Source organism: Aedes aegypti, chromosome 3 (genome assembly GCF_002204515.2).
Source record: "Aedes aegypti strain LVP_AGWG chromosome 3, AaegL5.0 Primary Assembly, whole genome shotgun sequence".
Lineage (NCBI taxonomy): Eukaryota > Metazoa > Arthropoda > Insecta > Diptera > Culicidae > Aedes > Aedes aegypti.
In genome coordinates, this window is record NC_035109.1 from 41,460,118 (window position 1) to 41,478,380 (window position 18,263).

Consider the following 18,263-nt stretch of genomic DNA (forward strand, 5'->3'; position numbering starts at 1 on the left):
GCTGTTCTCTAGCATCAAATCCACCTGTTCATGAATTGATGCAAATATGCGATTTCAATCGTTTACTGTTACTTCATAATCTAAGTATACAAGAAAGCCATTTTCAGGGACGTGTATCAAAAAAAAACGTGAGGCTAGGAGTTGCCATCAAATGATATGATTGTTTTTGAAAACGTTCAGTTGAAGTTTAAATATTTTAAGTATGCATGGAATCATTTTCTAATTGCTTTTGCATACCATTCTCGTTTGTCTCGAGTTCGTCGTTTTCTGGAGTTATTGTTTATTTGAAAGAAAGGGTTTAATTTGACATAAATTTAGCCTGAGTTTCCATTTTTTGCTTGGTTTTGATATCTGAATTCCGTCAGGAGTTTTCTGTAATTCATTCACGATTTTTGCCACAACTTTGTCTAAAACCATAAATTTTCCTTCGATTTATTGAGAAATTCTTCAAGTAATTCGTTTTGTATCTCTACTTCAAAATCTTCAATGAATGTTTGCCAGTAAGTTCCTCATGAACAGGAATTTTGCTTCAAAAAATATTCCCAAGTTTGTTTTCCAAAATTCATGTAGTTCAACTTTTTTGACCCCCTCCCCCCCTTTGTCACGTTTTTTGTATGAGTTCTCCGAAATTTTTGTAAGGCTTGTCACGCTTGGCTTGACCCTCGCCCCCCCCTCGGAGCGTGACGTAATTTGTGCATGACCCCCTATTTTGACCATTTTGGTTTAGTGACCAAAATAATACACCCGATTCTGTTTTTGCACGGATTTTTTTACACGGCCGTGCAAAAAAAGTTTCCATACATTTTTTTTCGCCAAAACCTTATTTTTGCATGAAACGTCGAGAAATGGTGTTCCTCTTCTTGCACGGTTTTTGAAATTTTGAACTGAAAACTTTTTTTTGCACGGTACGCATTCCCCGTGCAAAAACAGAATCGGGTGTATTATTTTGCTGTCTGACCGCTACCAGCTCTGTGAATTGCGTTTGGAAGCAGAGCGTTACGTTTATTACATATGATTAAAAATTTGATGATTAAACCGCAGACAGACGTTCAAGTTAGACTCAGCCACTTGTGTAAAAACATGGCCGCCACAAATCGCCAAGTGGCAATAAGCTAACAGATGGCGTTAGTGGCGTATGCGTCCCGCCACCATCCTGATCACATTTCGTTGACAGCATGACACACAACCGCTCCTACAGTCCACGTGCTCAACGCTAAACACTATGCACCTTTTTTTCGCGCTGGGTGGGTGATGTTCCCTTTTGGTTCTAATTTTTCATGTAAAAGTTAATTAAATCCATTGTAATTTTTACCACAAGTTGGCATTTAATTTACTCACAGATTCATGCTAGTATAACACCCTTGAATGATCGTAACTCATGTAAAATAAATTGGCGTGAAAATATCACAATTGTGTGAATCATTTTTAAAGTGATTGTTTTGATATTTTTGTTCAGTGGGTGGTGGACTGGGTGGTAAGCGAGAAGATGAAGCCACGTGCTTTTACGAACTGTCACTGTACTGCAGCAATTTGCTCCCTAGGTGACACCACGGTAGAATTTACACAGGAATTTTGAATAAATTTGTTCCTGCTTAAACGTCTGTCTGCGATTAAACGATGCAAAAAGCTTTTCGATTTTATTTTTTTCTTCAATCATGAGTAAAGTCAATCATTTTGAAATGTAAGACATATTCGCTGCATAATTTAAGACGTTTAAGGCATCCCCAAAGTCATTTAATAATTGTTTTTATGATTGATAATTTATTAATGATTTTTACGCCCAAAAGTATGCACGGAACGCCTTTAAGCATACAACGAATTGGTTATACCCTGGGAGGGAGGCACAGATACTACACACGAAATATAGAACAACGTTTGTTTGAAGCGCAAGATAACCCCAGCTTGCCAACAACAATCAAGCCAGGCTTGGGGAAAATCGCTAGTTTTCTTTTGTTGTGTACTTTCGATCTTTTCTGACAAACATGGAAAAAGGCCACAGTTTTCTATGCACTAAAATAATATTCATTTTCATTGGAAAAAGTAAAACGATGCGTTTTTCAATGCTTTTTGGGTAGTATCCACTTCGTAAGTACTGTGCTAAAGGATAGGACAAGTAATAGAGCTTAGTGACATTTGAACACACGTAGACTAGCATACGCTCGTCATACACAGTTTGTTTTTGTTTTCCTCAAAAAAACTTGCACACGCTTTGCAGACTCATCAAAATGCATATGTAAATCTATAGCTCCGTTATGTTAATTGTGACAATCGTTTTACATAATTTTTTCGCCTAAAAATCATCAATAGTTTTTTGGAAGCTTTTTGTACACTATTAGTATAAGTGGTCCTCAAAACCAATAATCGCATAAGTGACCTGTATTCAAATACTACATATTTTCTTAAAACTGTGTAAGAATACGAAAAAAAAATTAAATGTATTACTGCGTTCATACTAAGACGTATTTACAAAACAAAAGCGCTGAGTATTGCAAAACGGCATATTTTTCTTTTAATTTTATGAACATTGAAAATCAGTGTAACTTTTAGACTGCAGCAGAAAATTTTACAAAAGTCAATAAGTTTAGAATTGGTCCTTTAATCTTTGTTTTTCGATAAAGTAAAGCATTTCATAATGAATGATTGACTGTCGTCAAAAGGGCAAACATAAAAAAAAACTTAAACATGAGGTGATCTATAAATGTGGCTTGTAATTTTGTAGAATATATTTTTTACTTGATGTGAGTTATAATTGAGCTTGATATATGTTTAACATTTACTTTATGAGATCAACAAAAATTTACAGGACCCCGCTATGAACCCTCAATAGCCTGATAGAAATCTTCAGGTGCACGTAAGGAATCTATAGGAAAACGCTAGGATTCTGAAGCATCTTGCTAGGAATTCGTAGGATTTTTGGATTCCGCTGCGGTGTTGCTGAAAACTCTCAAGTCTCCGATGAAAATTTTCAAAAGTTTATTATTATTGGGCTACCACTAGCACTCCTCAAATTCCTCTAGAACACTTTTCAAAATAATCAAAATTTTACCAAAAATATAATCGTCTCTTAACAAATCTAGCGTCTTACAGAATCTCTAACAAAGAAGGAACGCAGCTATAAATACTTGACGCAGAGAGATCAATATACCTACCAATACCACAGACAAAAAGTTAAACACTGTCAATCGTTTTTGTCGCACGCTTCAATAATATTATTGAGAATAAAGTATAGTTTGGACTGTGCTCGTATTTGTCATGGCGCCGGTGGAATTCTTAAAAAAATAATAAAGAATGTAGTAAAATATGCATTCTTTTCATGGATTATATATTGATACCTCTTCAATTCTCTAGAATAACGCTATTTATTTGATGAATTTTCTTAAGACTTATGATATACGACATTTTTCTGTATTTATATCTTTTAGCGCGGCATGTTTTTACATACGCAATATATGTAAATCCATAATAATAAAAACATTGAGACACAATTTATGATTGTAACTCTGTGTGAGTCATATAATTTTTGTTCCTCTTATGTCGGTGCTTGTGCTCAAACAAGCTGTTCCAAATATGAAGAAATGTGTATTTTAGAGTATCGCCTACTAGCAGACCCAAGTGGGCTGGTCACTCAGTATTAATGCCTAAGAAAAAATATTGGTCTCCAGTTGCGATACTAGTGGAGCTTATTGTCCTTATGAAACGTTACAAATGCATGACCAATGACCATACCGAAGTAAATAAGCGCGTACGGGAGCCCTAAGTAGTTGGTGTGATTTGGGGGAATATCGACAAAAATGGAGCTCTGGAATGTTATCGGTGTGAAGATGACCTGTTATTCAAATGACTAAACCAACAGACAAGAAAATATTTTCAAAAATTCACAATTTTTAATGGTATTCAAAAATGTTGCCAAAAACGGATCCATTTTGTTGCCATAATCGGGGGGGTGCCAAAAATGGAGCATGCCAAAAACGGAATCCCACTTTACCCAATTTGAAAAATTTAAACCCGGTTTCTGGGTGTTTTTCGAGACTGAGTGCATATTGTTTTCCTCTAAGGTTCACAACTACATCTACACTAGGGCACCCATACCATTAGGCGTGATAACCACTATGGCCAAGAAATACTTCAGCTGTGCAAATTACTTGAGCTGTATCCAGTTGACAAATAGAGCTGATTTCGTAACATTGGTAACGCCTGCCGTACTAATCAAATGGAGCTGTCACTATTGCGAATCTTTACTTAAATCCGCAGACTGTCCAACAAGTTGTGCGCCGGTGGCCCATGCGCCAAGTTGTGCGCCAGGCAAAAAGTAAATAAAGAAATGTCAAAATATCTCGCCAAGGAAGTGAATTACTTTTAGGGCTCGAGTCCTAAACTGGAGAGCGATCATAATTGTTTTATCGATATAAAACATATGGAATAAAATTGTTTGTACCTTCTTGTGTTCAAGTTGCAAGCGATTGAAATTGTTTTGACCGTCCCACAACTCGGCGCATAATCGATCGGCGCGCAACTTATTTGGTGGTCTTCGGTTTTGAGAAAAGATTCGCAAAGTGCCCAACTAGTTTCAGACCATGGCGCGTAACATTCGAAGTAAAAAGGAAGTCATCGAAATGCTAAAAATTCTCGAGAAGCTCTATTCCGTACGGAAAAATGTGCCGCTCAATTATTCCGCAAGTAAAAGTGACACTTCGCTCATTCTGGATCAGCTGTCAAAATTGCTTTGGTAATTAGCAACAAATTGTACTTGACCACTCTACTTAGGATATGGATACCAGGCTTTATATTCAATCAGATTGAAAGGTGCTCACGTGATTTTCATTCCATTTTTGTCACTTTTGATGAAATGCGAAAATGTGTTTTAATCAGTTACGCGCTTTTTCCATGTTAGTCCGATGTTTGAGATCTGGGCTCACAGTGACAGTTCGTGACAGCGGAATCCCGGCTCACTATGACGTACAGAAATTTTGTTTTGGTTTCTCCCTCCCAGGTTATACCATACACTGAGCCAGAAATTGCGTACGAATTTCATAAGAGAACGCTTGTGAATTGATTTCTTGACTGGTTTTCTCTCTTTCATAAGACTCTTATGAAACACAAAACGTCCGATATTCACAAGAAATTCTTGTCGTTATCATTAGAGATCTTATGAACATCTTTATTTTCCTAAATTCAAAGAGCGATTCTCTAAATACATAATGGTCCAAAAGAATTCCATAATTGATATCTATGATCCTTCATAAGAGTATCTTATGATATTATACCTATTTGTATTATGAACGCAATGATCGATGGAAGTTCACAAGTTTTTCTTATGAGTCTCATTAGATGCTTCTTATGTCTTTATTCCAAAAGAATTTCGTATGAAATTCTTACGTGGTTTTTGATAGGAAGTCGACTGTTTTTCACAAGTGTTACTAATCATTGTCATACGCGCGCTTATGAATCTCAATCGTGAATATTTTGTTATTAGCATCTCTCCACGTAATTCATAAGATTTTCGTATGAAATTGTTAAGAAAATCGTACTCCATTAGATTGTCTTATGAATGCCAATGATCAATGCGTTTGATATCCAAAAAGAGTTTCTTATGGAATTGTATCTGTCTATGTAATGAGTGTTATTTCATAAGTCTGTTGTGGAATGTTATAAGATTCTCGAATGAAGAACAAAATACTTCTTATTGCGTAGTATGCACCTGAAACGTAAAGGGCTCAAGTAAAATTTCTCCTTTTTACCGAAGTAATTTTGACAACTGATCCAGTATGAGCGAAATGTCACTTTTACTTGCGGAATAATTGAGCGACACATTTTTCCGTACGGAAAAGTGACAGCTCCATTTGATTTGTACAGCAGGCGTTACCGATGTTATGAAATCAGCTCTACTTCTCAGCAGCGTACAGCTCAAGTAATTTCGGTAGCGGAATCATTCCTTGACCGTTCCTTGTCCTATCCTTTTGCACAGTACTTATGATCAGCGTACCGGCCATATGTCGTTATTCCATAGGAAATTCTTATGTACCTCATACGTTCCGTTTCCTCAGTGTAAGTAATGATGAATAATACTCATAATAAACGAAGAATCACATATAAACATGTTTTGAATTTCCTTAGGCAGCGTCCATTTATTACGTAACGCTGGAAATTTGTGATTCCCCCTCCCCCCTCTGTAACGCTTTTTGTATGAAAAATTTAAAATTTTTGTATGAGCCGTAACGCTTGAGCCTACTCCCCCCTCCCCTAGAGCGTTACGCCTTATAGCTAAATAATCACAAATCGTTAATTAATTTATGATTGATTATTAACGCTCTGCTTGGAAGTTATGTCGGACGATCGGTATCAAAATTATACGGATGTCCCGTGAGGTTTGTCCGAGGTTCTTTTGAGACATTTCCATAATTAGTTTGAATGGATCAAATAAAACTATAGTGTTTGTAAATGAATCATAAGCCATTAGCAGGGTGTCCATCCATCCTGGAAATCCGGGAAAACCGGGAAAAACCCGGGAATTACAAAAGGCCGGGAAAAATACGGGAAATACCCGGGAATCTGAACAACATACCGGGAAAATATATATTTTAAACATAAGAATACCAGCCGAGCACGTGGATTTTTTTCATAATTTCACCCATAATTTGTCCATCTTTACCACGCGTAATCAGTTAATTAATTTTATAAGAATACCGGTTTGTTTCAATTTCAAGCCTATGTGTGAAATAAGAAAACTGTCTGTCAACTCATAAGTTATTTGTTTTATCAAAAATCCTGTTGAAAAAAAATCGTTGGTTTCCTAGGGAATTGTTTGGTAGTTTATTCTAATAATTTCTATCGATTTTTTGTGAAATGCTTCATAGATTAAATGTGGAAAGATATCGAACAAATTCAAAAGAGAGTTTATAGAACATCAACATTCTTTGAAGGGTACAGTGGTCACACTATCGTGGGTCACCCACTATTAAGGTGACCCATAATAGTGATAAAGAATCCTGAGAATATTCTTGGAGAGATGCTCGATAGATTTTCATTTAGATTCATGGCAAATTTTTAATAAGATCTTTTCAGGAGTCTCCACAGGAGGTAAAATTTGTTAGTTTCTTGAAAGTTCTTTGAGAAATCGCTAAAAATGTAATTGAGGAGCCCAAATGCGAAGGGTTGTAAATGACATTTTGGTAGATTTTGAGTTGAGTATAATGAATTAATTTACTGTTTCCAAGCTTTCTAACGGTATTTTAGGTGATTTTTCCGTCAAACAGAAAAAAATACAAATACAAATAATTCGCAGAAGGTTGCTTTTTTGGCTCCTACACTTCTTTGCTTCTAACCCCCTCAATTAGTAGGTTGCTTATAAGGTTTTTAGTGATTTCTAGGAACCTAAGCTGATTGGTTTTGAATTCTTAGTAGATTCGTAGCGTTTGTCGAAAAAGTGAGTCAAAAACAATGTCAAAATTATTCGGAGATCAACTAACATTTTGGGAAAATTTCTGGAGTAACCGATGATACTGATTCTTAAGGTGAAGATGAATCGAGGCAAACTTCAAATTTTCAAGAGCCCAAATCTGGAGAATCAAACACCCGTTTGAGCTGAAAACATAATCGATTGGTCACTAGCTGGTGGTGACCAATCGATTAAGTTTTCAGCTTAAAGGGATGTTTGGTTCTCCAGATTTGTGCTCTTGAAAACTTGAGGCTTGGCTCCGATTCATCTTCAGCTTAATGAAGCCTTGTCTGTATTACTAGTTTGAATAATCCTTATTTAACACAAAATTTTATGAGCAATAACTTTATTACATAGGCAGCATCCATTTATTACGTAACGCAAAATTTGGAAATTTTCGACCCCCTCCCCCCCGTCCGTAACGCTTTTTGTATGAAAAATTTCAAATTTTTGTATGAGACGTAACGCTTGAGCCTACTCCCCCCCTCCCCCTAGAGCGTTACGTAATTTGTGGACGCCCCCATATTAGCGTTGCATTATCATTCGCTCTGGATGGCGTTTGAGTCTGAGCCATATCTAACACATAGTTCCGAAGGCATTCTTAGAAGGTAACGGGTTGGCTATTCAACTTTGCCGTTTTGTGAAAATATATTGTAAATTCCACAGACCAGATTTGTGTTCGAAATTCTTTCAAAATTCAAACCGTTTTAAGTTCACAGTATTTTATAAATTTCTACTAATATAATCTATAAAAAAGTAAATGTAGACCTTAAAATTTGACCATTTTGTATGAAAAACATAAAATAAAACTTACATGTCGCAGGGTCATTATGTCCTCCGTGTTTAATTGTTTGGGCATCCGGGAAAAATCCGGGAATTGGAAAAATGATTTTGAATGGACACCCTGCATTAGTATATTCCGACTATTCCAACTCATTTGGAACCATTCTGGCCGGTTCAGGATTCTCTAGAATCGGTTATGTGGGCATCACTTGGGGACCAAAACTTGACCTGTCCAAACCAGATCATTCGACACATCAATCTTTAAGATTTACTACCGGAAGTGTTATACAATGCATATTGGGAAACTGTAGGCAATATAAGGCCATTTACAAGTACTTTCGGTATATCCTAAAGCTGATTCCGGTACCCTAGAAAAGGACGTAAATCCGATGAATGCAATCCATATCATGTGATATCTCAATCTTCAAGTTTTTTCGCTGGGAGTATAATATGATGTATATTGATCATTTACAAGTACTTCCTGAAGCCGATTACGGGACCAGATCTTTACAGTACAACAAATTCTTCATAAGTATCGTATAAGTAAAAAAGTGTAATACGCCCCCCTTAAGGAAATACTGCTCTATCGCAGTAGCAAATGCATCACTTCCAAAGCTTTTCATGTTAAGGTGTTCCTTATTTTGTTGGTCATGCTCTGCACGCAACTTTCTCCTTTCATGTTGCTTCAAAAAAGTGTACAAGATTTTTTTTTGTAAACGGTCCCAATGTTGACGTTTCAAAACAACCAGGCCAATATGCCCCTCCCATAGAAAAAAGGTGGTCCACTGCGTTGTAGAAATGTTTCCAAGGAGAATTCCACCATCTGCTAAGCTTAAACGGGTCTATTAGCATTCGTCTTCCGGTAATAGTTTTTGTAGTAAGTATAAGAGTAAATAATGGGTTTCATTCACCCTGAGGCTTGCTTATCAGAAGCAAAATTTTAAACCAAAAACCTGATTTTCGATATTTTTTGAATTTATATTGATTGTTTATACTTCTCAAAGAAAATTTATGCGCAACATCATTTTTTCGCGAATATTTAAGAAATGTGATCATATTTACGTGTAAAAGAAGTCTCAATCCCGTGAAAATGAAGAGGGACGTATTGCCCCGTTGGGGCGTATTACACCGAGTTACCCTATACCACTTTCCACGCATCAATTTTTCATCGATTTCAAGGTGGCACATGATAGTATTCATCTTGGAGAACCTTGGGAATACTTAGACGACGACAGCTATCCCTAAGACTGATAAGATGGACAATGGCTACGATCTGGGCTATGATGGATATCGTAACCAGGCTACGATGGATGGTTTACGAAATAGTTAAGATCTCAGACAAGCACTTATTTGAATCTTGACGAGAGCCCAAGCACTGTGTCGAAGTGATCGACTTTCGCGACTTTTTTTTTTTAATATGACTCTTAATTGTGTTATGCTAGGAACAAATTCAACAGATACAGTTAGTTTGTTTGCTTCGCGAATGCTATGCTATGAAATAGTAAGTTGCCATATGTTCTTTTTCGTCTTATGGAAATCTTTCTTCTGATCACTCCGTTTCTTTAAAAATCCATTATAAGACACGCAAAATTTCATAACGCAATTTTTGCTTCCGATTGCAGGCCAACGTACCGAACAAAATCGACATCAAGGTGCGGCGGGCATCCATTCTGGAGGATTCCTACCGAATAATCAACTCGGTGACCAAGGTGGAACTGCTCAAAACCAAACTGTGGGTGGAATTCGAAAGCGAGGCCGGCCTCGACTACGGTGGACTTGCCCGGGAGTGGTTTTATCTGCTGTCGAAGGAGATGTTCAATCCCTACTACGGGCTGTTCGAGTACTCGGCCATGGACAACTACACGCTGCAGATCAACCCGTACAGCGGGTTGTGCAACGAGGAGCATTTGAACTATTTCAAGTGAGTGTGGGGTGGTTTGCGTGCTGGTGGATTCAGGATAACGATTATGGGCTATATTTCCAGATTCATTGGACGAATAGCGGGCATGGCCGTGTATCATGGGAAACTGCTGGATGCGTTCTTCATTCGACCGTTCTACAAAATGATGCTGCAGAAGCAAATTGATCTGAAAGATATGGAGTCCGTCGATACGGAGTATTACAATTCTTTGCTGTACATTAAGGAAAACGACCCGTCGGAGCTGATGTTGACGTTCAGCGTCGACGAGGAGAGTTTTGGTACCACTAGTCAGCGGGATCTGAAGCCAAATGGGGCCAACATCGAGGTCACCAACGATAACAAGGACGAGTACATTAAACTAGTGATCGACTGGAGGTTCGTGGCCAGGGTGAAGAGCCAGATGCATGCATTTTTGGAGGGATTCGGATCGTTGGTGCCACTGCATTTGCTGAAGATCTTCGATGAGAACGAACTGGAACTGCTGATGTGTGGTATCCAGAGCATCGATGTGAGTGACTGGAAGAAGAATACGCTCTACAAGGGCGATTACTATGCGAATCACGTGGTGGTGCAGTGGTTCTGGCGAGCGGTTCTGTCGTTCAACAACGAGATGCGATCCCGGCTGTTGCAGTTCGTGACGGGAACTTCGAGGGTGCCGATGAATGGCTTTAAGGAACTGTACGGCTCCAATGGTCCACAGATGTTCACTATTGAGAAGTGGGGTACGACCGACAATTTCCCGCGGGCCCATACTTGGTAAGTGCGATGGAATTTCTATGCGCAATGATTTCATCAATTTATTCTTTCCAGCTTCAACCGATTGGACCTCCCGCCTTACGAGAGTTACTCGCATCTGAAAGACAAGCTGGTAAAAGCCATCGAGGGTAGTCAAGGTTTCGCCGGAGTAGACTAGAGTCTGAATCCTGAATTCACGCCACTGATTACAATACTACATTCCCCCGCAAAAACAGTAGTCGAACGCAAGCAAGCAAGCACACACAATTTGCAACACTAGAAGCGAATTTTCTCGGGAAGAGAAACGAGTCGTTCTTAAATTATATCTAGTTGTTAACGATTATGTACAGAAGCGCGAGCAGATATGAAGTGCAAGCACTCTCGATTAGGACAAGGGAAACAATTTTTCAGCGTAAGGAAATGCTACAGGAAGTCTGCCATAATATGTAACCGACCGATAATGCGAGTCTCCTCGTTCCAATGATTCACAAACACATACACGAACACTTACAATTAAACACACGCACTAGGAAGTTATTCCCACACTCAAGTTTTACTAGGAATGTTTTAAAAGGAATTTAAATCCGGCTATAGAACCACGGAGAGCAGGAGAGAGTGAGTGCCTTGCCGCTATCGAGATAAGACGAAAGTTTATGCGAAGCAAAATGCAAAATTTTTAACTCATTGGCACAAGAAAGGTATAGAAAGTGGGGCACATATTTACAATGAAATTGGCGTTGTCCAGTGAAGGGATTACATTTGGCGGGATTAGTTTTTTTTTTGTTTCGCAGAGGGTATGCGCACAAGGGAAGTGATTATTTAGAGCTGGTCAACCGACGATAGTTCAATGAATTATATTGTTGAAATCGGAATGATGTATGTATGTATGTATGATTATTTAATTTATAGTGAACATAACTATCAAGATTGAGATTATTATATTTGATAAAAATTCGAAAGCCTGTCTGTTTACTGCATCTCTATAACTATCAACTGCCTCAAGGTCTTAACTACTTCAAGTTCGCTGTGTAATCTTTTCAGATATGAGCTATTTTCTTCTCCGGTTGGCGATTCACGAAGTCGTCGTATTCTACCCGGTTCCCTGATATTTTTTTTTGCAATTTGTATCTGTGCAACATCTTTTTTCTAGAGAAACAAAAAAGTAGATTGGAGTACATTGTATCTTTTAAATTTTTGAAATCGATGAACAGATGGTGCGTAGGGACCTGGTGCTCATGGCATTTCCGGAGGATTTGCCGCACGGAATAAACCTGCTTGATAACTTCCCACGAACTCGTTTGCTATAGGTGAAAGACGACGGATGAGAATCTGGAATAGCACTTTGTAGGCGGCGTTTAGGATAGTGATTGCACGATAATTTTCACACTCCAGTTTGTCGCCCTTTTTGTACATAAGGCATATAACGCCTTGCTTCCACTCATCCGGTAGCTGTTGCGTTTCCCAGATTCTAACTATCAGCCGATGCAGACAAGCGGCCAACCTGTCCGAGCCCATCATGATGAGTTCGGCTCCGATTTCTGAGCTGTTGAATGGCATCCTTAACTTCCCCAATCGTGCGAGCTAGCTGGTTTCCACAGTCAGCTGTGCTGACGTAGCCATCGCTTTCGTTGTCTTTCTGTGCCTGTGTTTTCTGCGCCATTCTGGTGTTCATCGTAGTGCTGCCTCCACCTTTCGATCACCTTGCGTCCGTCCGTCAAGATGCTCCCATCCTTATCCGGGCACATTTCAGCTCGCGGCACGAAGCCTTTGCGGGATGTGTTGAACTTCTGATAAAACTTCCGCGTTTCTTGAGAATGGTACAGCAACTTCATCTTTTGGCACTCCACTTCTTCCAGGCGGCGCTGCTTTCTTCTCCTCTAAAACCTCCTGGCACTCCTGGTCGAACCAATCGTTTCTTGAACTCCGTTCCACATATCCGACAATGATTTCGGCAGCGTCGTTAATGGCTGCTTTGACTGTCCTCGCCTGAAGATGTAGGGTGACCATATCTCGGAGATTCAAAATCAGGACATTTTGTAATTTTTAATAATTTTCTTGTGCAAGAATGTTTTTGTTTCAAATATTGAACATGCCTTATATTTCTAACGGCAGTGATAACAAAGATTTATTGTCGATTTTTCACGTTGACGGCTTGTAATGTACGATCTCGAGAAACTTCTAATGAGCGGGTGTGAGCATATCAGGTATCAGAAGGCCGGCTCCAATGGCACGTTCCCCACAAGTTGGGAGATATGTGCCATCGTCATATTTGAGCCTATTTCATCATCTACCCGATGGGAGAGGAAAGGGAAGGGAAAGATGGGAGGAAATAGGAGTGGGGTCCCTTGAAGAGGTAAAATCGCATAAGCGAAATGAGAGCATGTAGCTCCATACCACAATGGGTTCGAACAGCGCCCTAAAAAGGGCACTGCAAAACGAATGAGCGTAGAGAGCCTATAGCTCATTACCACAGCGGGTTAAGAATAACAGAATGTCCTGAAGATTCAGGCTTCTGAATTCAGTTTCACTTAATAAGTGTTTACCAAGTAATTGGAATCGCATTTGCGAAAAAAAAAACTGAACAGTTACATATCAGGTGATACGAAGTTCCAAAAATCGGAGTCACAACTATCACACACAAATGAGTCAGCACGCTGAATATTTGCCATGTGATAGTTGAGTCGGCAGTGGCCTGTCAACGCTCTGACCAAGAGACTGCAATTCTGCTTTGACAGATTTGTTAAATACTTCGCCACCTTTGGAGATGGCTCAGTAATATACAATTTTGTTTGACGACACGACTCCAAACTATTCCAATATTGCTTGTGCTGAGTTGCCGCCCAAGAATTTATCTGAAGCTTCACCCAGCACTTCGAAATTGGAATAGCCGGCTCAGGGCCAATGAAGTCATGCGATGCTCCATCGCGAGCTAGCTCATCAGCCAATTCATTTCCAGCGATGGAAGAATGGCCAGGTACCCATACAAGGTTTACAGAGTTGACTGAATTCAGTTCCTCAATTTGAGTTCGACATGCGATAACAAGCTTCGACCTTGAGTTGGCCGAAGCGAGAGCTTTTATAGCAGCCAGACTCTCTGAACAGAAGTATATGACTTTACCCATTACGCGCTGTTGAAGTGCTGATTGCACTCCACACATAAGAGCAAAAACGGTGAAAAACGGTGCAGTTTCTACCAAGTAAGTAAAACTAATTCAGCCTCAGCTCACGAGAATATACTCCTGCACCAGCTCTACCTTCAAGAAGGGAGAAATCAGTGTAACATATTATATTGTTTGATATACTTCTTTCCAAATAGCCAGACGTCCACTCTTCCCGTGAAGGGAATTGTGTGGTAAATGTCCTGTAAGGAAAGTGACAAGCAATTGTGAGATCACTTGGAGCAAGGACAATTTTGTCCCATTTCACCAAAAGTGGAAACAACGAAGTGTGTGTAGATCTACGATTCACTGGATTTTTCTCCAGTAGATCCAGTACCCATAAACGGTAAGAGCAAGAAAGTGCTTCTTGTTTAAGATGTAGGGGTAGTCGGGGCGGTTTGGCCAATGGGGTGGAATGAGCACCCCTTGAAAACTGCACAAATTCTTGAAATTTCATCTGAAATAACATGCAACCCCAAAGCTGACAAGGAAATGAAGCAATAGACATCCTAGAAGTCAGTGTTCTAAACTCTAAGAAAAATAAATAAATGAAGTTCGGAAAAACTGCCCATATTGCCCCGAATGGCTCTTTCAAATTCCAACATTTCAGAATTTTAAAATTTGAGTGTAAAAATAATTTTTAAAATTCAATCTTTTTGCACGGAGTGTTTATAAATACAAATAACTTTCAAGTGTGGTGAAAAAAATAATTGATTTTTTAGAATATCTGAGATAATTTTACAACCAAAAATAGGGTGCTCATTTCACCCCATCGGTGAAAAATCGTCTAAAAAAGATACAAATTTTGAAAAATCTCTCATTCATTCGGGAATATTATAAGACAACGGAAATCATACAGATCTAGTGTATTGATCTAAGAATTGTTGGAAATCACGCAAAAACCCAATAATGTTTCCATAATATTTTCAGCACTTTTCTTGACTTTTTCTTAAGGTGGCCAAAGTGCCCCATTTTCCCCTATGTGTAGTGGCGCAACGTCGAAAAGGGCCACTTCCCGGTCAACCAGTCAGTGATTTCCGATAGCGATCGATATAGATTCGTTTTGAACCGTTAGCGATCGCCATCGTTGGTCAAAGATCTATAAAGAATTATGAAGACTGGTTGGTCGGGTTGACTCTGAAATCAATGTGAGGTGTCCATGAAAGTTTGGAATCTACAATGACTCCGACATTAATCTCAGTGCCAAAAAGACGTAAAGGTCGAATTCCATCGCGGTTTCGTCTTTCTGTAAAAAGAACAATGTTTTATTCGGGTTAACCGAAAGGCCATATTGGCGACACCAACTCTCGACTACCTGAAGAGCACTTTGCATCAGGTCGAATAGGGTGCTTATGCACATACCAACTATCAGAGCTAGATAGTCGTCGGCAAATCCATAAGTTGGAAAATCGTAATTATTGAGTTGCCTCAATAGCGTATCTGCTACGAGATTCCACAAAAGTGGTGACAAGACTCCCCCTTGGGGGCATCCGCAAACACTCAATTTTCGAATCGCTGCCTGACACAATGTCGAGAAGAGATGTCGGTTTTTGAGCATTTGATGAATCCAATTGGTAATCATTGTAGGTAGCCCATGGTTTCGTGCGGCTTCCAATATGGCATCGAAAGACACGTTATCAAAGGCACCCTCAATATCCAAGAAAACACCCAAGCAGGATTGCTTCTGAGCGAATGCTTTCTCGATATCGTATACAACTTTGTGTAAAAGAGTCACTGTGGACTTTCCAGATTGGTAAGCATGTTGATTCACATGAAGAGGCATGTTTGCCAAATAAACATCACGGATGTGATGATCGATAATGCGTTCCAGACATTTCAGAAGAAAAGAGGTCAGACTGATTGGTCTAAAACTCTTCGCTTCCTCATACGACGCACGTCCTCCCTTTGGTATAAACTTTACAGTAATACCACGCCAGGATTTGGGAATGTACCCGGTAGCAAAAATGCTTACAAGTAGCTTTTTCAAAACATGTTTGATAAACTCAAATCCCTTTTGGAGCAGAACAGGATAAATCCCATCCGCTCCTGGAGATTTGAAAGGAGCAAAACTATTAAGTGCCCATTGAATCGATTCAGTAGTTACGATACTGCGAGCCGAGGCCAGAGACTCGTAACTACATGAAAATACATTTGGTTCATCCGTAGATGCTATGTCCACACATCCGGGGAAGTGTGTATTGAATAAACATTCTAAAACTTCTTCATCGGAAGAAGTAAAGTCATCATTAGGTAAGCGAATTTCGTTCACTTGGAAATCCTTAAATTTTGCAAGGATTTTGTTCAGCCGACTGACTTCACTCAAACTGGAAACATTTGTACAAAGGTTTTTCCAGCCGGATCGTTCAGCAGAACGAAGAGCCTTCTTGTAAGCCTTGCGAGCCGACTTGAACGACTCTGATCCAGCTGAACGGCGTCTGTTCCAACTCCTTCTATATTGTTTCCTGAGTCTAGTCAGATCGGAATTCCACCATGGGGTCCCTCTTGTAGTCTTTACAGACCGCAGAGGACATGCTTCTTCAAAAGCTTCCATAATGTAGGATGTTGTAGTATCAACGGCATCATCCAGATCACTTGGATTTTCAATGGACGGAGAATATCCATGAAATTTGGTCGCAACCAATTCAATATAGAGTTCCCAGTTTGTTGACCGGGGATTCCTAAAACGCATAGTCTGCGCAGTTACATTTGAATGTTCAAAGAAGATGTAGCGATGATCAGATAATGATTCCTCATCGGATACATGCCAATTCGTCAAATCGTGACTGATTCTATTCGAGCAGAGCGTTATGTCTAATGAGCGGGTGTGAGCATAAGTATAAACTCTTAAATAAAACTAGCCTTTTGTTACGACAATAATCTATAACTTTTCAGAAGACACTAGGGTGTCTTGACTTTATATTTTGCTAAGTATCTGACAAGTATTTTCTCAAGATTATTGTTTGAAGTCTGTCAAAAATCACAGTACTCTTCGTCAGGCTGTCGCTTAAATTACATGAAGCACCTTGACAGGAATCTTTTAAAATCTATAGAGGGTCTTAAAACATCCAGTTCAGGACATACTGCAACAATCTCATCAGCAATTTACCGCTGATTTTAACAGAAATATGCTTTGTGTCTAAGATCTAGGAATCTAGGAAATTGCATAAAATGATTAAAAAAAAACAGCTTAAGAATGTCAAAAGTGTGTTTAATAGAATCTAAAAAAAATATTCGAAATCTGCGTCAAGTCTTTTTGGCGATTTATAAAAGATTATTCATGGAATTACCGCTTGAGTCATGGTTCTACAAAGAATCTTTTTAGAAGTTTCATAAAGATGCCTCCGTTAAGTTTTCATTCAGATCTCGTGATAATTGACCAAAGATCTCAATAGGAATTCATGGAGTGTCCTACATTAAATCAATAAAAAATTAGGGGGGATATATGGCAAACATTTTCACTGGAAACCGACAGTTTTTTCAATACGGTTTTGAGAGAGAATCGTTCGTTCCAGAATCTCATGGAGTGCAAGATGCTAGTTTAATTTTGTCGTGCTCCGCTGGTTTAGTTTTGTAGTTCTGGCCATGGTTTTTGTAAACATTAATTCCACTGAAAGATCAATCAAATGGTTGCAGTGATAATACACCCAAGCCAACCCAACCCAAGGAAAAAAACTCCACTGAAATTGCAAATTGAGCATTTATGGAACATCTTCAATGATGGCAGCAATCGTACAAGTTTTCTCATTTGATATATCTTTGAGTTCCAAAAACATGGCAAAATAATGAGAGAATGCCTAATGGTGATGCATCAAAATATTGCACCAAGATATTAAACAGTTTTATGCTCCCATGATTGCTATCATCTGTGCTGAAACTAATAATCGCTTTCATTCTGATAGAATTCCGTAGACGTACACCAACAATGATAGCTTGTGTTTTAGTACGTGCCCAAAAGATTCTATTAAAAACATCAGAATCTCAAAAATCGACTGAACCTGAAAGTTTTTTTAAGATACAGTATGGAACGCATCCCAAACTTTATATGCAGCTAAAAGTCAGTTTCTTCCACGAAACTCTTTTTTTTTAAATTGATGCCATTTGAGCATTATTATTGTGTTTTGGTATTAGGATAGCTTTTCCTACTTCAAAATATCTCTGAGATCTCACATTGTCCGCCAAGCAGGAAAAAGCAGGACAAATCTTGAAATATGAAAATTAAATCAGGACACCT

General features: G+C 38.9%; 1 protein-coding gene across 3 annotated transcripts in view; it reads left to right on the top strand.

Annotated features, from left to right (window-relative positions):
• The window catches only part of LOC5570553 (E3 ubiquitin-protein ligase Nedd-4), a 66,182-nt gene extending 54,381 nt beyond the window's left edge, over nucleotides 1-11,801 (top strand). For all 3 annotated transcript variants that reach the window (XM_021851284.1, XM_021851286.1, XM_021851285.1), the window contains 3 exons: nucleotides 9,841-10,139; nucleotides 10,203-10,895; nucleotides 10,950-11,801. In XM_021851284.1, the coding sequence (XP_021706976.1) occupies nucleotides 9,841-10,139; nucleotides 10,203-10,895; nucleotides 10,950-11,052 (1,095 nt within the window). In that variant the 3' untranslated portion in view covers nucleotides 11,053-11,801. The remainder of the gene's footprint in view (nucleotides 1-9,840; nucleotides 10,140-10,202; nucleotides 10,896-10,949) is intronic.
• Nucleotides 11,802-18,263: the final 6,462 nt, after the last annotated feature.